Genomic DNA, 21,229 nt, shown 5'->3' with positions numbered 1-21,229 from the left:
CTCTTGGCAGACAACACACTGGCAGTGGAGCATCTTCAGATCCAGTCCATGAAAATCCAAACTTTAAATAATCATGGTCATACTTCCTTCTTTTTCCAGTCCCCCCAGGATTCCGCGGGCCTTTTTTGTGATTGTTGCGGGCTAAAATGTCTGATGTTGCGGGGGGGAGTTCCAAAAAAAATTGCGATGAAAGTTGCGGTGTTTTTTAGGTTTTTGTTGCGATTACATTGCGGGAGGAAGTGAAAGTTGCGAGAAATTGTTGCGATTTTCTCTTTTTGTGATTAAAATTGAGTGATATGTTAAATATTAAGTTATTACTGAAAAACTATTGATTAAAAAACAAAGACACTGAGAAATGGTCCTATAAACAACTTTACCAATATAAAAGATTACCAGGACTACAAAAATGCAGAAAAGTAGGCTTTACTTATCCAAATGCACCTGTTGGTTCAAAAGTTAAAGTGCAGAGAACCTCACAGCACAACATGAAGTTACCTTAAAATATAATATAAATGCCTCAGCTTTCATGGAAGAAAAACACTATTAATACTAGTACTGTGTGCAGACAGTCTCTCCTGAAGACTAAATTAAACAATAATTATAAACTAATAAAATAAATGGCTCAGGCTTCATAGAAGAAAAAAAAACAATTTGAACAGAATCTCACAGTATGATGCTGAAGCTGCCTAAACAATGGAAAATAAAATACCATTTTGGCAAAAATGTTGGCATCCATTACTTTCTTGTATTAAGTAAAAAAATAAAATAAAGTGCACACAGTGTTTCACTGTAAACATCACACACTTTCAGTACAGAATTTAAGCCGACATAAACACTAACTCGCACATCATGCAATGTTGCCAGATACTGCTGACGTTTTCCAGTCCAAAATATGTTCAAAACCCACCAAAATGCACTTAAAACCAATCTGGCAACACTGCGCGCATGCTGCTTCTCTTGAACGTAAACACGGAAGTAAGGCGGAAGGTAGTTTGTCGACGTCACCTCAAGACGACGCCAACGATTGGTCAAATTTGCGGGAAAGTTGCGGTGATTGGATATAATTGTAACACCGCCCTGAATTCGCGGGGATTGGTTGAATTTGCGCTGAAGTTGCAAATCGCAACATCCTGGAGGCTCTGGGTTTTTTTGCTTGGCCCAAACTCTGTCTCCTCACTCACTGTAGCTTTAGGTACTAAAAATCGATCCATTTTGTCTCTGGTAAAGGCTCCTCACGTTGCGCCCTCCCTGAAGAACTCTGGCGCCCCACACTTTGAAAAGCCCTGATCTAAACGAATTAAGTTAACTAACCGTAGTCTATTCATTTGTTCTTTAACAGTTAGAAACGGATAACTTTGCAAACTGTAAAGTAAAAGCTTAAAGCAGAGTTGTGGTATACCTGTTTTATTAACGGACATGAAATAATTACAATAAAACAACAGCGTATTCATTTCTTGACAGTCTGTGTTGAAACTTGTGTTTGATAAATTACTTTGTCGCAAGTCTTGCGCATGCGCAATACTCCTACACTCCAGAATGATCTTGGCCTAGTTTTCGCGCTTGCCTTTGTGGAAGCGCTGCTTGATTACTTTTTTGTGTATGTGTATATATAGATATTTAGGCACTGTCTAAAAGCGGAGCTCCTGATGAGTGTTTGAGCAAAATATTTGCAAGGGCACAAAATCAACCTGAATATAATAATATATGAACCATCAAATTGTGTGGTGTATTTCACGTCAGGAAATTACTGCATTGTCTTGTGACAGTGATACTAATAATAAGATACACATTGCAGTTATGAATAGAAGTCAGTTTATTTGTATAGCGCTTTTACAACAGACATCATTGTAAAGCAGCTTTACAGAGAAATAAAGACTTTAAACATATGAACTAATTTTATTCCTAATAAATTTATCTATCCCTGATGAGCAACCCTGTGGCGATGGTGGCAAGGAAAAATTCCCTCAGACAACATGAGGAAAAAACCTTGAGAGGAACCAGACTCAAAAGGGAACCCATCCTCGTTAGGGTGATAACAGATAGCATAATTATAAATAACTCACTTCTATAACTGTGTTCTATATAGTCAGAAAGTGCAACTGTATAACCAGGAAATTCATTATAGTTTTAGCATGAAGTCTGTTTTGTTAGTTATCAGTTATTCATTGATGGAGACTTGAATGCAAAACTGTTCATGACAACTGCAGTCCTAAAGTTATCATGGCAATTGTAGTCCTCAGCCATCATAGCAAAACTGTAGTGAATCTTTCGACTGTCCATATGGGGCTGGCCTCCAGAGGAAAAATGTGATGAGACTCCAGCCAGAAGTAGGACATCAGGATGGATCAGGCAGGCGGGTCCAAACAACAGAAGAGGTCTGCATCACTGGTGTCTCAGGATTGACATGTAACTCAACAGAGAGAGACAGACGGGGTGAGAAAGAGAGAAAGAAAACACAAGTTGTTGGGTATGCCCATTGTCACCTAATGGTTAAGAGCAGTATACGTTTTTCGCTGAGTGCAAGTGGGGACTCCAGAAAGACTAACTATGACAGCGTAACTAAAAAGGAGAGCCAGAAGGTAACACAGACATGAGGGAGCCCTGGGACATAAAGCAGCCAGCCACTCCACTGTCAACAAACCTGAGTGAATGGGTGGGAGACAGAGCATCCATACATCCCGGTTTACCAAAACACTGTATGCCTGAGAACCCTCCAGATCTACTACTTTACTGAATAAAAGCTATTAACAAAAGGCTTGAATAAAAAGATATATTTTCAGCCTAGACTTAAACACTGAGACTGTGTCTGAGTCCCGAACACTACTTGGAAGACCATAACTGTGGGGCTTTGTAAGAAAAGGCTCTGCCCCCTGATGTAGCCTTCACTATATGAGGTAACAACAAATAGCCTGCACTTTTTGATCTAAGTAGGTGTGGCAAGTTATAAAGGACTAGAAATTCACTCAGGTAGTGTGGTAACCATACCATTCAGTGCTTTATAAGTCAATAACAGTATTTTATAAACAATACGAAATTTGATTGGGAGCCAATGCAGTGTGGATAAGATAGGGATGATGTGGTCATATCTTTTAGTTCTAGTAAGGACTCTTGCTGCTGCATTTAGAACTAACTGGAGCTTGTTTATGCACTTATTGGAACATCCAGACAGTAAGGCATGTCCAACCTAGAGGTAACAACAGCATGAACTAGTTTTTCCGCATCATGTAGTGGCATCATATTTCTTATCTTAGCATTATTACTGAGATGAAAGGAAGCGGTCCTTGTTATATTATCAGTGTGTTTCAAATGAAAGACTGGAGTAAATGATCACCCTGAGGTCTTTTACTGCTGCACATGAAGAAACAGAAAGATCATCCAAAATTACTATGTAATCAGAAAACCTAGCTGCATGTGGTTCTAGTACAAGTACTTCTGTCTTGTCAGAGTTAAGTAGAAGGAAGTTAATAAGCATCCAGTGTCTAATGTCCTTTACACATTCCTCAATTCTATTAAGCTGGTGTCTCTCATCTGGCTTTGCAGAAACATACAACTGTGTGTCATCAGCATAACAGTGGAAGCTAATACTATGCTTTCGAATAATATCACCCAGAGGTAACATGTATAAGAAAAAAGCAGTGGGTCTAAGACAGAACCTTGTGGAACACCAGACTTTACCTCAATATGTCTAGAAAAATCACCATTTATATCAACAAACTGATAGTGATCAGTTAAATAAGACGTGAGCCAGGAGAGGACCGTTCCCTTGAGTCCCACAACATTTTCTAGTCTATCAAGAAGAATGGTATGATCAATGGTGTTAAAGGCTGCACTAAGGTCAAGCAATGCAAGCAAGGAAACAGTTCTGTTCAGATGCCAACAGTAGGTCATTTACTACTTTAACCAGTGCTGTCTCTGTGTTATGAAGAGGTCTAAATTCTGATTGATAGATTTAATGGATGTTATTCCTCTGTAGATATGAGCCTAACTGCTGTGCCACAGCTTTTTCTAGGATTTTAGAGATGGAGAGATTTGATAATGGCCTATAATTGTACAGCTGACAGGGGTCGAGATCAGGGGTTTGATAACTGCTTGTTTACAGGATTTGGATACACAGCCAGTGCTAAGGGAAGAATTGATTATTTTTTAGAAGAGGTTCAGTTGGTTTGGGTATTGTAGGTAGGTAAGGGATCTAGTATACAAGTTGAAGATTTTGATGTGGAAATTAATGAAGTTAGTTCAATATCTCTAAGGGGAGTAAGGGCCTCTGCATGCTCTTGCGACAAGGCTTTCGCAGATAGCTTTTCGCAGACAGTTGTAATTTATCGTTGAGCGGGGAGTAATAGGCGTGCGTGATGTTATTCACCGCCACAACGCAAGGGGGCGCGAAGTCGCGAAATCGCTAGGAGTAGTTGGTGGGTGTGGTTAGTGGAGTGTTTATCCTCCGGTTACTTATAATGACTAGAACTGGAGTCGTATAGATGTATGTACTTCCTCGATCAACCGCTCTTCGTGCTGCTCCATCTTCGCTCGTGTTTTTAAAAATGGCGGTCGTGAAAACAAACCAAACCGGGAAAGTAGGGAAGCGGAAGTGCGTGTACAGTGGATGTAGAGTGGACCAATCAGAGCCCTCTTGTCTGCGACGCTGTCTGCGAGGCTTCTGAGGTGGTCACAATTTTTGGGAGGTGCGCACAGAGCGTCTGCAAAGTTGGGGGGGGGCTACGCAGACACTATCTGCGGCGCCGTCTGCGAGGACTGGGTTGTCAGCATAAATTGGCCTTAAAACATCCTAATTGCTGATATGGCAGTTATATTGTTAACTAAAGGGTTACTTAAATTGTGTGGTCTTAAATTACTACTTTGAATTTTTTGTCGGATATTTTCAATTTTGTCACTGAAAAAATGAATGAAGTCTTTGCTACTGCATATTGCAGTTGTGCATGTGTTTATAGTGGTCTTTTAATATAGTGGTCTATAGTGACCTAGTTAATTTTGCTACAGAATTAAATAGAAATCTAGCATTATTTTTGTTGTCCTCTATTAGGGTAGAGCGATACGTTGATCTAGCAGCACTAAGTCCGACACGCACTTCCGCTTCCCTACTTTCCTATACTTCAAGAGGCTCTGCTTCCATGCTAATTGGAATACTGCCAATTTTGTTTGGCACCATTTATGTTCTACTTTTCAAGTGGTCTGTTTTAAGGTGCATGTGTATTCGGTTATACTAAGCTGCTAGTTTTTTTTTTCCTCTGTAATAATTTTTGTTTTAAGTGGAGCTATGTTTAAAGTATAGTGGAATGTTGACTCAAAGCATTCAGTTGCCTCAAGTTCTGTGGGGTCTGACGGAATCAAATCAAAGTTGATAACTCTGGGAGACTATTTATAAAACTTTGTATAGTAGTTGACGAATGTACATTTGACAGTGGACTAATGGTAGTGGACTAATAAAACTGTTTTAACTAATTTTCTATGAAACAGCCATGAATATTTTTCTGTAAAATGTGTAAGTAAATAATCTCAAGTTATTTTTTAAAAAGCAAATTAAAAATAAGCACTGGATAAAACTAGGGATGTCCCGATCAGGTTTTTTTGCCCTCCGATCCGATACCGATCATTTGATTTTGAGTATCTGCCGATACCGAGTCCCGATCCGATACTTCTTATAATCCATAAAAAATAAAAACGAGGAAAGAAACAGATCCAGGATGTTCCTCATTTTTTATTTAACACCTTATTTTAACATCCAACAACTCCGTTAGCAAACAGAGCACTTGCGTGAGGCAGTTTGAACAATAAATAAATTTTAAAAAATAACCTTAAAATACCTGGCAGGAATGTAAACAAGTAAAAAAAAAAATAAAGTGCCACAGTGCCGGTAATTTGCTTTTAAGAACGCATCTCACAGTGGTGTACAGTAATTTCAATTAAGGAAATGAACGTTTTTCTTGATGAAAACAAGCATTTCTACCCTTTCAGGTTTGAGCCCGTTTCTTTTGTCATCCAGCGAAAAAAAAAAAAGATCTCATGCTTTGCTTTCCGCTTCGAACTGCTTCCGTGTTCAACTTTGCCGGCAACAGGCAGCCAATAACCAATAGCGTCTCCGCTACAAAGTGATGTCATGCCGCACGCGTTGATGTTGCTGTGTTGAGACAAGAGGTCTGGTCTCACTCTGTGCCAACGCATAGCTATTGATGTGTTAAAAATGAGAATATATTATATAGATATATATCCGATCCCTGATCGGGAGGCAATGCCCGATTCCGATCGAGTCTGAAACCATGTGATCGGGCCTGATTTCCGATCACGTGATCGGATCGGGACATCCCTAGATAAAACCCCATCTATCTTATGTAAATAAAGATGCAAATTTCATTGTCCTGTGATCAAGTGTTTGAGATACGTTGCCTTGCACTTTGTATTAGTTTCCACTGTTATGCTGATGACACACAGTTGTATGTTTCTGCAAAACCTGATGAGAGACACCAGCTTAATAGAATTGAGGAATGTGTAAAGGACATTAGACACTGGATGCTTATTTAACTTCCTTCTGCTTAACTCTGACAAGACTGACATGCTTGTACTAGGACCACATGCAGCTAGAAGTAAGTTTTCTGATTACACAGTAACTCTGGATGGCCTTTCTGTTTCTTCACGTGCAGCAGTAAAAGACCTCGGCGTGATTATTGACCCCAGTCTTTCATTCGAAACTCACATTGATAACATTACCCGGATAGCTTTCTTTCATCTCAGAAATATTGCTAAGATAAGAAGTTTAATGTCACTACGTGACGCGGAAAAACTAGTTCATGCTTTTGTTACCTCCAGGTTGGATTATTGTAATGCCTTACTGTCTGGGTGTTCCAATAAGTGCATAAACAAGCTCCAGTTAGTTCAAAATGCAGCAGCAAGAGTCCTTACTAGAACTAGAAAATATGACCACATCACCCCTGTCTTATCCACACTGCATTGGCTCCCAATCAAATTTCGTATTGATTATAAAGTACTATTATTGACCTTTAAAGCACTAAATGGTCTCACACCACAGTACCTGAGTGAACTTCTGCTCCTCTATGACCCGCCATGCCTACTTAGATCAAAAGGTGCAGGCTATCTGCTGGTACCTCGTATAGTGAAGGCTACATCAGGGGGCAGAGCCTTTTCTTACAAAGCCCCACAGTTATGGAACAGCTTTCCAAGTAGTGTTCGGGAATCAGACACAGTCTCGGTGTTTAAGTCTAGGCTGAAAACATATCTGTTTAGTCAAGCCTTGTGTTAATGGTGTTTATGAGGTAAAGGTGTAGATCTGGAGGGTCCTCAGACATAGAGTGTTTTGGTAAACTGGGATGTATGGATGCTGTCAGTCCCCACTCACTTGCTCACTCGAGTTTGTTGACGGTGTAGTGGCTGGCTGCTTTATGTCCTGGGGCTCCCTCATGCCTGTGTTACCTTCTGGCTCTCCCCTTTTAGTTATGCTGTCGTAGTTAGTTGCCGGAGTCCCTGCTTGTACTCAGTGCAATATGTATACTGTTCCTACTTATTCAGGTGACATTGGGCATACCTAACAACCTGCGTTTTCTCTCCCCCTCTCTCTCTCTCTCTCTCTCCCCCCCCCCCCCCAAAATCTGTCCCTCTGTTGCCCCTTTTCCACCAAAGCAGTTCCAGGGCTGGTTCGGGACCAGTGCTTAGTTTGGAACCGGGTTTTCTGTTTCCACTGACAAAGAACTGACTCTGGGGCCAGAAAAAACGGTTCCAGGCTAGCACCAACTCTCTGCTGGGCCAGAGGAAAGAACCGCTTACATCAGCGGGGGGGCGGAGTTGTTAAGACCAACAACAATAACAAGACCACGAAAGATTGCCATTTTTAAGCGACAAGAAGCCGCAGCTGTACAAACGCTTGGTCATCCATTATTATTATTATTATTATTGTTGTTGCTGCTGCTTCTTCCGTGTTGTTTTTGCTTCGATATTCATGCCAAGGTTTATGCAAACGTAGCGACGTAATGACGTATACAACGACGTAACTGACGTATACAGCGGCGTAATGACGTGGCTTCCCTTAGCACTGCGAGCGATGGAAAAGCAAACTGGTTCTCAGCTGGCTCGCAAGTTGAACGAGTTGTGAACCAGCACTGGCCCCGAACCAGCCCTGGAACTGATTTGGTGGAAAAGAGGCATGAGTCCTGGGATCAATATGCTGACCTCTTCTGCTCCTTGGACCTGCCTGATCCATCCTGGTGCCCTGTGTCTGGTTGGAGTCTCATCGCATCGCTCCTGTGGAGGACTGCCCCATAAGGACAGTTGAAAGTCACACTTGGAGGACACTCTGGACTCTTACAATAATGCTTTTATGGCTGAGGACTACAGTTGACTTGCTAACTTTAGGACTGCAGTTGTCATGAACAGTTTTGCACTCAAGTTCCCATCAATGAAGAGTTTATAACATCAACAAAACTGACTTCTTGTTAAAGCTGTTAATATTATAGTCATGCTGTCTGTTGTTGCCCAAATGAGGATGGGTTCCCTTTTGAGTCTGGTTCCTCTTGAGGTTTCTTCCTCATGTCATCTGAGGGAGTTTTTCCTTGCCACCGTCGCCACAGGCTTGCTCATTGGGGATAGATTAGGGATAAAATTAGCTCATGTTTTAAGTCGTTCAAATTGTGCAAAGCTGCTTTGCGACAATGTTTATTGTTAAAAGCGCTATACAAATAAACTTGACTTGACTTGCACTTACGATCGGGTACCCTGTAATGGTACACGGACGTCGATCATACGGACATCGTATGGTCAAAAGCCATCAAAAATCAGGTCGATGCATTACCATATACTTATAAGTATGGAGTTCTGCTCCGTGCGCTTTATGTGCAGGGAGCTCCGTTAATAAAATTATTCAATTAATTGTTGCATGGTGTTAATATCACATTCACTAAAAAGGGCCATTAATTTAAAGGCCATTTCATGTGTACCAGTTCTAGAGATCATGAATGTATCCTGTTTATAAGAAAAAGAGGTCTTAACAAATTTTGGCAACAAATTGGCTTTTTGTCATACCATTGAAAGTGCAGTAGTTTTCAATAAACTACAATTTGATTATCTCATGATTTGTAAGTAATCATAACAGCTGTAAAAGCTACATCCATTTTTTTTTACAATGTAACTGATAGGACAGGTGATGCATTTATCATTCATTCATCTTCAGTAACCACTTTGTCCTGGTCTGGGTCACAGTTGATCTGGAGCCTGTCTAGGGATGTAGATGTAAACGGAAACACAGATGACAATAAAGAACCTGGGAGAAACCCTTGCAGACTGGGGAGAATATGTACAGAAATTCTACACACCAGTAGCCTGAGCTCTTGATTGCACCATGGATCCTGGTGCTGTGAGGTGGCATTGCTGCCCACCACACCACATCACTGTGTCTCCTTGGTGGATTTGTCATTATGTTAATATGTAAATCTGAAAATGCTGTTAAATACTGGACTATGGATCATTTAGTATTTTGAGACAGTGTGCCATGTTCAAGCCACACAGGCAGCATTTGACTCTTGTCATATGGGTCCTATTATCCCATAGCTCAGACACTTTGGTCAAGTGCTTGAGCTATAAATTCTAATGTCTGTGTGTCCAGGTCCATCACTTAATAAAATATACTTAGTTCTTCATCATAAACAGTATATTTGTGGGGGTTTTTTCATCTTCCATTAGTGGCTACATCTACTCAGAATGAGGGCCTGCTGGAGTGTGTGAAAGAATCTTTCCATAGTGTGCTGAGGTTAGTGCCCTGTGGACTGACTTTAGGGCCCTCTCTAGCTAAAGATGGGCAAACGGGGTTGTGGTGTGTTGGATGGGCCTTAAAGTCTGGAACTCTTCTGGGGCTGGAAGATCCAGACAAACTGCCAGGAAAAGAAGAGGTATTGTTTATTTACACAAGCTTCTTTCTAGTTGTAATGCCATAAAACTTTACAGGAATTGGAAAATAAAATAAAACTGAAATTGGTCTCTTCTGTTTCAGACAGCCAAAGTGAAGAGACACCTAAAAGGAGCTAAAGGACCAATTTCAGACAGAACATACTGGATGAGGTATGATATAATTTGTGTTCCAGTGACAAAACCCACATGAATAGAAAGCGAATGAAAGAAATAACAACTACAGTACATTCTACATGGTCCTACAAGAAGAGCGACATTTGAACTTGATAACACTAAAAAGGATTACATTAGGGCTGGGCGATATGGCAAAAAAAGTTATCACGATCTCATCTCATTATCTCTAGCCGCTTTATCCTGTTCTACAGGGTCACAGGCAAGCTGGAGCCTATCCCAGCTGACTACGGGCGAAAGGCGGGGTACACCCTGGATAAGTCGCCAGGTCATCACAGGGCTGACACATAGACACAGACAACCATTCACACTCTCATTCACACCTATGGTCAATTTAGAGTCACCAGTTAACCTAACCTGCATATCTTTGGACTGTGAGGGAAACCGGAGCACCCGGAGGAAACCCACGTGGACACAGGGAGAACATGCAAACTCCGCACAGAAAGGCCCTCACCGGCCACGGGGCTCGAACCCGGACCTTCTTGCTGTGAGGCGCCAGCGCTAACCACTACACCACCGTGCCGCCCCGTTATCACAATTTATTTTCCCATATTGAACGACATCGATTTTTATCACAATTTTTATCACAACCCCCAGCACTGCCAGTTTGAAAGCATCTGGACTGAAAACGGAAGAAACCAGAGACTAGTTTAACATTTTATTAACATATAAAGCAAATGACATGCTTTAGCAAGAGTGATTTAGAAAATATCAGAACAAACCTCACATCAAGTGGTTTTAGCAGACAGCAAAATCTCCATGGTCAATATTTTAAAATGTAAACCAACAGTTGTACCAACTGAAAAAAGTGCAAGGGAGTGAAATGTAAAATCTGCACAACCGTGAACTAATACAGTGCACAGAAGACCAAGCAAACATCTCAAAACCAATGGACTGGTTTAAATTGCTCAGTATACAAATGTAATAATCATGAAAAAATTTTAATCCTACATAGGCTGTCCACATATGTTCTGCTAGCAAATATGAATAATCTGTAAATACCAATGGCTGTGTATATGTTTAACATAGGTATTCAAACAAAAAAACAGCTCTGACAGCTCACATCAAATTGTTTTAGCAGACAGCAAAATCTCCATGGTCAATATTCAAAAATGTAAACCAACAGTTGTACCTCCTGAAAAAAGTGCATGGAGTGAAATTTAATATCTGCACAACTGTGAACTAATACAGTGCACAGAAGACCAAGCAAACATCTCAAAAACAGTGGACTGGTTTAAATTCCTCAGTATGTAACAAATGTAATAAACATGAAAAAATTGTAATGCTACATAGGCTGTCCACATATTTTCTACTTGCAAATTATGACTAATCTGTAAATACCAATGACTGTGTATATGTTTAACATAGGTATTCAAACAAAAAAAACAGCTCTGACAGTTCACATCAAATTGTTTTAGCAGACAACAAATCTCCATGGTCAGTATTCAAAAATGTAAACCAACAGTTGTACCAATTGAAAAAAGTGCAAACGTATTAACATAAATCAGTCAGTACCATTCGAGGCCTATTTGCTGAATCAGGTGCACATTATTCAGGATCTATTGTTAGGTTTTTTTGCCAGAAAGACAAGTCTGTCCACAGCATCTGGCTTTAAAGCTGCTCTGTGGCAGGTAACAGTATTGCCACCTGTGCTAAAAGCTCTCTCTGAGGGCGAGCTGGTGGCAGGGATGCAAAGGTACCGCTTTGCCAGAATGCTCATTCTGAGATATGCTGTGCAGTGGGTCTTCCACCATTCCAGGGGATTGGTTTCACTGTCTGCATTTGGAGCTTGCAGGTAACTGTTCAATTTAGCCTCAACAGCCTGCTGGTCTGTTAGACCAGAAGTAGCAACTGGCCTTTTGAAAAAGCTGCCAAGTGTCTTTTTCTGCATTATGACTGGTGCAGTTGAAGTTGACACTTCTGATGGAGTAGTAGGGCTAGACTGTGAAGTCCTCCATTCATCCAGTATCTGAGAGACTGCGTTGGCCCCCACAGCCCCTATTTTGTCAGCCTGGATGTAGTGGGTCTTGAAGCGAGGATCAACGAGGGTCACCATGCTCAGGAGGTCATCAGTGGGAGCATCATTGAATTTCTTATTCAAATAGGTAATGATAGCAGTCTTGATGGCCTTGGTCAGCTCTGTGTCATTATCTTCTGGCCTTAAGACTTCCTCATTGAAGAGCTGGAGGACAGGTTTCACACAAAAGACACTAACATATGCTTCACCAGAAAGGGCATCAGTGAAGTCCGCAAGTGGATATAGGGCCTTGTGGACAGACTCCAATACCTCAATATCCTGCCATGTGGGAGTGAGGTGCCTGCTTTTTCTGTCAGCAGATAACACCTTCGCAATAGCCTTCTCCTACTCCCGTCATGCTATCATGGCATGACGGGACCCCCACCTGGTAGGAGATTCTGTGATCAACCTATGTTTAAGGAGCTTGAGGTCATCTTGAGCAGTTGCTAGTGCCCTTCTCTTTTTCCATGAGTAAGAAAAAGCATTGACCACTTTCTTGCACACACTGACAGCCTTGTCAATTCTCCGGTCATTCATACTGCCCTCTAAAGATAAAAAAGAAAGAAAGAAATCAATTTAGAAGCCCTCAATATAATAATTTGAAATAGTCATTACTTTTTACAAACAGTAAGACGATACATTTGATGCTTGTAACGTTATTGTTTTCCATGTTTGAAGGTCAGTATAACAATATGCAAAACTAGACTGCATTTCCACAGAGAAAATGCAAAGTGTGCTTGCTGAGCTGTAGCAGAACAGCTAGCATGCTAGCATGCTAAAAGCTAGCATGCCAACATGCTAACAGCTAGCATGCTAACAGCTAGAATACTAACAGCTAGAATACTAACATGCTAACAGCTAGCATACTAACACGACATTCATTTGAATGGGGCCAAAAATCAATGGAAGCCTATGGAGGGAAAAAAGGATGTGTGAAAACCAAGAAAAAGACGAGTGCAGGTCCCAGATGAGGGGATGGATATGTGTGGGGACTTGCCCTGAGGCATCATATGAAGTCTCTTGAAGTTTGGTCACTCAGTTAAAAAATTTGATGGAGAGTGAAAGCTTTTTTCCCAAAACGCCCTTCATTTTCAATGGGGCCAAAAATGAATGGAAGTGAATGGATGAAAAAGTGGGGCATGAAAAGAAAGGAAAAAATGAGTGCGGGTCAGAACTGAATGCATATATGTGTCTGGGGAGTTGGCCTGAGGTATCACATGAGGTTTGGTGCGTCTGCGATGAAGCGTGTCCGAGCAGGATGATTCGATTCATGAGCCCTATTCATTCTCTATGGGAAAATGACAGAAAAATGACAAGAACGAGAGAACAGGTGTGTCGATCCAAAAACTGAAAACAAGCACGCCATTCCAGATCGGGCCCTACGTTTCAGCGTTGGAATGGTGTCTCTATCTCGAAAGCCCTAGGAGGAGTAGTGGATCCAAAAAACGGGTGAAAACGAATAATAATAATAATAATAATAACAACTAGAATGCATTTCCGGAGAAAATGCGAAAGTGTGCTTGCTCGGGTGCGCCACCTGACACCAAATTTGATGAGGGTACATGAACTGGTGCCGAAAGGCATCTCAACAAATATGGACCTGATACGTCAAAGCGTGTCTGAGATCTCATCTCATCTCATTATCTCTAGCCGCTTTATCCTTCTACAGGGTCGCAGGCAAGCTGGAGCCTATCCCAGCTGACTACGGGCGAAAGGCGGGGTACACCCTGGACAAGTCGCCAGGTCATCACAGGGCTGACACATAGACACAGACAACCATTCACACTCACATTCACACCTACGGTCAATTTAGAGTCACCAGTCAACCTAACCTGCATGTCTTTGGACTGTGGGGGAAACCGGAGCACCCGGAGGAAACCCACGCGGACACGGGGAGAACATGCAAACTCCACACAGAAAGGCCCTCGCCGGCCCCGGGGCTCGAACCCAGGACCTTCTTGCTGTGAGGCGACAGCGCTAACCACTACACCACCGTGCCGCCCCGTGTCTGAGATATGAGCCAAAATATGTTTTTGCTAATCATGACGCCCCCTAGTGGCCAAATGACACCATATTTGACGAGGATAGTTCAGACGGTGTCCAAAGTCATGCCACTAAATATGGTCTTGATACGTCAAAGCGTTTCCGTGATATGAGCTCACTTCCTGTTTGGCGGCTCTGCCATCGATTTTGATTGGTTGCCACGGGCGAACGCTTCGACGTATGAGAGCGAAACAAATATCATTTTTAAGGCATGGACTGGAGATCATGTGTGCCAAGTTTCGTGATGATCGGACAAAACATGCGGCCAGGGTCACTTAACTCTCACTTTGGACAAAAATCAAAATGGCGGAAAATCTAATGAGGCGGAAAATGACATCATAGGGTGCGTTGGAATCGTCTAGCTCCAAGGATTCCAACGGCACCAGACTTATGAAAATCGGACATACGGATCAAAAGTTACGTGCGTGAACGCATGTAAGAATGTGATCAGTTGGTGGCGCTACAGCGTGAGATGTACCAACGTGAAACTTGATGAAATCAATCAGGGTCCACTCCTCTATCAGTGTACCATGTTTCATGACTTTACACCTTACAGTTTGGCCTCCCGAAGGAAAAATCTGTTTTTTGCATCGAGGGCCCATTCATTTCAATGGGGAAAATTGTTTTCGAAAAACGCGAATTATGGGAGAACGACAAGGCGTATCAAAAAGCTGTATACAAGCACACATCTGCACTACAGGCCGGACAAGTGGAACGGCGTCTCTGACTCGGAAGCCCCGGGAGGAGTAGCGGCTCAAAAAAGTGGGTGAAAAAGAATAATAATAATAACTAGATCAGTGATTCTCAAACTGTGGGCTCCATTCTAGTGGTACGCCAAAGAATCACTTAATTAAATATAAATAAAATAAAACATGAAATACTATCTATAATATCTGAATGGATGAAAATATCTTATCAACCAATGACAAGAAAATGAAAGGAGATACAAATTAAGTTAGTTTTAAAAAGTTTGCAATTGCTTCTGGGTAGCCATACGTAGCGTACGTACGCATTCCCGCCGGTTCCGCTGACAGACGGTTATCCGCCATTGGTAGACTAGGCTGTGATGGGAAAAGGTGGAGGTGGCTTTGCTAATTATGACGAGTACGACAAAATTACTGTCGTGGCTTAAATCCGCGAATGGGAGCGTGGATCAGGAGAGAGGGAGAACTGAAGAGGACATGTGTGAGCCGAGCGCAGATGCTAACGCCAGTGGCAAAACCAGCCCCAGAACTGCTAGCAAACGGCAGAAACCAGTAAGGAGGAAGTATGATGAAAAATACATAAAACTGGGATTCATTTGGAGCGGGACAGAGGAGCTGTCCAGGCCGCAGTGTGTTGTATGTGGCGATGTTCTGAGCAATGAGTCCATGAAACCATCGCGTCTCAAACGGCATCTTACAACCAAACACACAGCACTAAAGGACAAACCAATGGATTTTTTTTTTTTATGAAAACGTGATGAACTGAAGCAGTCCACGTCCACCATTCTGTCCTATGGTACACCCGTAGCCAAAGCACAGGAAGCTTCATATTGTGCCAGCCTCCTGATCGCCAGAGCCGGTAAGCCGCACACAATCGGGGAACTATTGTGTTTACCATTAGCCAAAGAGATGACAATATTAAATATACTTGTTAAATAAAACCTCCGCCTTGTTTTTAATGAATACTTAGGCCTACTACGCTACTGTATTTTAATGTTGGTCATTATGGTGGTACTTGGAGAGCAAAGTATTTTCTGAGGTGGTACTTGGTGAAAAAAGTTTTGAGAACCACTGAACTAGATTGCATTTCCTCTGCAGAAACTGCTGGAGTGTGCTTGCTCAAATGAAGCCACATTCTCTCACATTCTATAAAATACATACAATAACTGACATGCACAAAAATACCTTATTGAACCCTCCAAATGGCTTTTAAGTCATTACCCCGAAACACCCCCATCAGAATGGACTGCTCCACAAAGAACCCGGGACACCCCTCTATTTTGTGCCGCAGTGGTATAGTCCACAGTTAATGTTTCCCCAAACAAGACATGGAAGAACGTTTTGAATGCCTGGTGAGGGAATTGCTCCCGGAGTTGTAATAACAAAAGTTTTAACCAATAAATGAAGTTTTTAACAGCCAGTGTGGATTATTTTACTTTTTGAGACTAGACAAAGATTATACAGATGAAGAATGTAGCGACAGGACAGCAGTGATTTTAAAAATGGCTGCCTGTGCGCTCTGTCAGCGTCGCGGCTCAGCCCGTCACACTCTTTCACAGCATTTTGAAGGGAGATTGTGCAGCGAAATCTCCTCTCCACTTTTTTATATGCTTTTTAATTTAATTCAGATGTTTTACAGGGTTTAAAACATGGATTTAAAACATGGATTTTGGCTGTAAAATTGCAGTTTTAATTCGTTTTTTTTGCTGCTGCGCGCGTTCTAACGTCTAGAGTGGGGGAGCTCCTTATGACATCACTCCCATTCATTTCAATGGCACGGAATTTTACCGAAAAACGGGAATACCGGACGAACGACAAGGGGTAGTGCAACCATTTGAACAAGCACACCATTCCAGACCGGGCCCTACGTTTCAGCGTTGGAACGGGGTCTCTATCTCAAAAGCCCTAGGAGGAGTAGTGGATCCAAAAAAGGAGTGAAAACGAATAATAATAACTAGAATGCATTTCCGGAGAAACTGCGAAAGTGTGCTTGCTCAGGTGCGCCGCCATGGCGACCCGGCAAGAGAGGCGACCGCACACCCACACGACAAGTTTTGTGTCAACACGCAAAAGTTTGGCCAAGACACAAGGTGGATTCTCATACGGAGATGACAGGCTGGCTAGGTTCTTTTAGTAGGGGAGCCTATGTATTTTCGTGGGATTTCAATGTTAATTTTTGGAGACTGCTTGAAATGTCTTCTGGGGTCCCTGAACTTTGAGAAAAATGATGTCTCCATTTTTTTTCCCCCAGGTTCTCACCTTTTTTCATCATGTTTTATATATTACGGCAATGGACGCCATTAATATGGCCTATATTAATATTTTTTTAATTAAAAATCTTACAGATAATGTTCTTTACAGGTAAAGTTGTTTTTATAATTATTTTAGATATTTTTTATTATTTTTTAAATTTTTTATGAAGGTATTTTGCAACATACAGGTTAAAACAGAACAAAATGCTGGGCGTTGTATGTTAAAAATAGCTACATTTCAATTTTTTTTATTTTGAACAACAAAACTGTTTCATAGATTCATTTCAACCAGTAATATTTCAACAATGGAAAACAGCTTACAAACAATAATAAAAACAACAAAACAACTGAACAGCTGAAGCAATTTTTAATTAAACATATAATTTCCGATGTGCTGCTGTCTACTGCACAATCACACTGAACAGTCTCCATCCTCCTCCTTATCATCAATTCCTACCATATCTCCCTGGCTGACATTTCCACAAACCTCTTCATCTGCTCCACACAGGCACATCTCAGAACAATTGATACCCTGAGACCTGCAAGAACAGTGTGACATGCATTAGGTCTTCTTGCAGCCACATTTTACTAGCTGTGTAATTGTGGCTGGGGCATTGGGAACACGCGATGTAATTGGTACCAGTCGACCTTCCTCTTCCTCCCATCCATTATCGAGTGGGGATGGTATATTTGGATTAGCAACATGGTCTTGATCCCAAACTATTGCCTGAAAATGTGCACGAGCAATGGCTTCATGTAAGGCCCCTCGTGTGGGAGGCAGCTTTTGAGCCTCCAACTGTCGTGTGGTGAATAGCCTCCACCTGAGCTCACTGACGTCCCTCAGAGTAGTGCCAGGCTCGTAGAGCTGGCAAACAAATTCTTCAATGCATTTCTCCATATCAAGAGTAATTTCTTCTCTTCAGGGATGAGAATTTTCCGCGGATCCGCGGAATTCCGAGTTTTTCCCGCTGAAAATGTCATTTTTGTGAAACGTGTAAATCCATTGAGAAAATTTCGGGGGGTCGGCGCGAGGCCAGGCCAGGCCAGGGTTCCCGCGGGTCCTTAAAAAGTCTTAAATACAACTTTCGGTTTTCAAGGCCTAAAAACGGCTTAAATTGTTTGGAATGACTGGAATTTTCGAAAGGGAGGTATTAAATTTAATATTGGACCGAACGAGTGAAATGTCTCCATCCGGTTTGGGGTATTTTTTTAACTGTAATTTTAAAAGTGACCAGCGCACCTTTTGGGGGCAGCATTGGTTCTGTGCGTCTTCTATGCATTCCGTAGATCAAGAACTAACGTTAGAAGGCTACTGGAGGCAGTGTGGTGCGGTGGTTGTCAAGAGTGAGAGATGCGCAGGGAGCTTACAGTACGCGGGCGCTAGAAAGCGTTGATAATTATGGGAAGATGTCTGTTTAACGACAAGTGGTTGGGGGATGACAAATACCCCCAAAATAAGGAGAAGAATCGTTTGCAATAAAAAGCCCTGAATCGCACAAATGTGTTTAAAGACGGTACCGCAGCGCTGGGGACACGGCGGACTGGGAAACTGGTTTTTCACGGACACGAGGCGCGCGTGTTAGAGGTCAAGCGCTCCGGAGTGAAACGCAGGGGGGGGTCGCGCATGCGCACAAGAGTCAGGTGGAAAATGGGGCTTATAGGAAATAATAATAATGATTAGCATCATTTTTTTACACAATTAACATTTGTTTATTGTACCAAGTTTAATATACCATAAATATATAAACAACCTTTATTTCAAAACTCCATTAAAAAGAACTCCAGAAAATACAATAATTCTAAATATAGTACAGTATAAATAATTTGTACAAAAAGTTTTTTAGTTTTATTACTTATCATCTACAACAGTGTTTTTAATATAATAAGAATAATATTAACAACCACTAATAATAATTAGTAGTAATAGTAATTATTATTGATTATTAATCATTACTACTTATGAGTTAGTGATTAATAAGTACTAGGGATTATTAAATGTTATAAAAGTAAGTTTATAAACGTTTTAAACCATCATTGAATTTGAAAACATATATATATAAATAAAATGTGGGAAAGTTGGCAGACATTTCAGAGTTTTTTTAAATGTCCCATTCTCATCCCTGTCTCTTGCTCCAAGACCAGCAAATGCAGACCACACCTCTGGGGAACACCTATTGAATGCTTGCCAACATGTCAGCTTTCCCTTACCAGCAAATCGGCCTGTCTGGTCAGCTCCAGAGAGAGCGTGGAAGCCTGGCAAGGCTACGGCTCTTTCTTTACCAAGAGCATTCACCACTGGTTCCAGCGAAATAATCCGTTTTTTGTTACCCACACCAGTGATGAAGTAGGTGTCTTTGCATAGCTGATGGTACCGTCGAATTGCAAGAACAAACACATCGGTGTCAGGGGACTCTATATAGAGTTTTGTTGCCCCTCTTTTAACAGCATCCGGACTATGAAGTATTATCCTTGTGTCGGCCTCTTCTTGGGAGCTATGAAGATGCTGCACATCGATACAGTTTGACAGAACATCTTGCCTTAATGTAACAACCAAGACTTTTGGTTTTCCCTGAAAGTGTTGAAGAGCTTTCCTCGCAAGGTAGACAGTCAGTTCATCTTTGGTACTGGTACTCGATAGGAACTGTTTTGCAGACACTTTCCCTACTGGTGTGCTGTCTGCTACATGGTAAGCAGTTGGTTGCTTGCCACCTTGGCGTCTCTCACGTGTGGCCTCCTTTAGTGAAGAAGGAAGATCATAGCGATCAAACACTACATGGATCTCGTTATACTCTTTGGTCTTGCTTTCCAGTGTGGCTGTGAAGTGGTTGGCCCATTGGGCACATGTAGTGATATATGGTGGCTTTCCCATTCCCTGCACAACTGCCATTCCATCTATTACAATGACCTTCTTGGTTGGCAATGAGCAACTATGAGCTGTAACATCCCGTTGTTGTTGATCATTTTCATCACAAGTGCTCTGATTGGTCAGGTCCTCAAGTATAGACATGAGCTTACTCTTGTCTGTACATGGCAGAAGGTCTCCAGTCACTGAGAACAGGGCACATGGTTGGGGAGTAAACTCATGCTGTCCAATGGCTTCCTTCAGGTTAATCTCTGGTCGTGAGCGAGCAACTATCAGCATTCGAGCAAAGAGCGACCTCTCATCCTTCAATTCCACAACCTGGTCAGCCAGCTTTTGTTTTACAACTTTCCTTGCACACTTCCACATCTTCAGTTGAGTCTTTTTCATTCTGGCCCAGACACTAATTTCATTTTTGTTAATGCGCTGTTCCACAAAAGTAACATACATCTGCTGTCCAATCTCATCTTGGCTGCAGACATCCTTCTGAATATGAGGTGGCATCACAGCCTTTGTCAAAACATTTGGCAGATCTTGACCATCATATGTCATAGGATTCAAGGATGATCTGATTACATCTTTGAGTCGTACAACATTCTCCTCCTGCCTGGTCCAGACAGTCATGGACAGCTCATGGTGCTGATTTCGCTTCATTGTGGGTGAGCCTGCCATTTGGAGTGCTTGCTCAGCTAGCCGACTCAACTCAGGTGCAGTCAGAAAAAAACTCTCCCTTGCACTGGCATTCTGAGTGATACCCACAAGGCCTCCGGTGACTTTCATGATGCGATTAACATGCTCAAGTGCATGATCCACCCCAATGGCACAGAATGGGATCTCATTTTTGTTGACTGAGAAATTCCCTTCCATGAATTCTTGGTATATGTCAGGATCAGTGGTCTGCAAGGCCTTCATTTCTGCAAGGTAGAGTGGAACGAGTCTGGCATATTTTAACTTGTTCTGAGCAAAAAAGTATTTGCACAGCTCATCAAGTGAAGAAAGATGAAGCTCCCAAAGGCCATCACGTGTTGCACGGATGAAGGCATATATCAGTAAAATCATGCGCATGTAGCGGCGAACAAACTTGAATAGGGGATGGTTGGATTCTTTGTTCTTGTCAAAAAGTGACATAGCCTCAAGTACTTTGTTTGACTCCAAAGCAGCCAGCATCGTCTGCTGCTCCTCTAGCACCTCTGCATGAATGTGTCCAACACAGCTTCTGTCAGTGAGCTTTGCTGACTCTGCACATGCACTCTTC

General features: G+C 41.9%; 1 protein-coding gene across 1 annotated transcript in view; it reads left to right on the top strand.

Moving 5' to 3' along the window:
• The window catches only part of znf408 (zinc finger protein 408), a 53,027-nt gene that overhangs the window by 10,445 nt on the left and 21,353 nt on the right, over positions 1 to 21,229 (top strand). The window contains exons 2-3 of the mRNA XM_060911247.1: positions 9,703 to 9,908; positions 10,010 to 10,077. Coding sequence (XP_060767230.1) covers positions 10,073 to 10,077 — 5 coding nt within the window. The 5' untranslated portion in view covers positions 9,703 to 9,908; positions 10,010 to 10,072. The remainder of the gene's footprint in view (positions 1 to 9,702; positions 9,909 to 10,009; positions 10,078 to 21,229) is intronic.

This window comes from Neoarius graeffei, chromosome 27 (assembly GCF_027579695.1).
Source record: "Neoarius graeffei isolate fNeoGra1 chromosome 27, fNeoGra1.pri, whole genome shotgun sequence".
Lineage (NCBI taxonomy): Eukaryota > Metazoa > Chordata > Actinopteri > Siluriformes > Ariidae > Neoarius > Neoarius graeffei.
The sequence above is the reverse complement of the archived record's forward strand: the minus strand, read 5'-3'. Positions and strand labels throughout refer to the sequence as shown.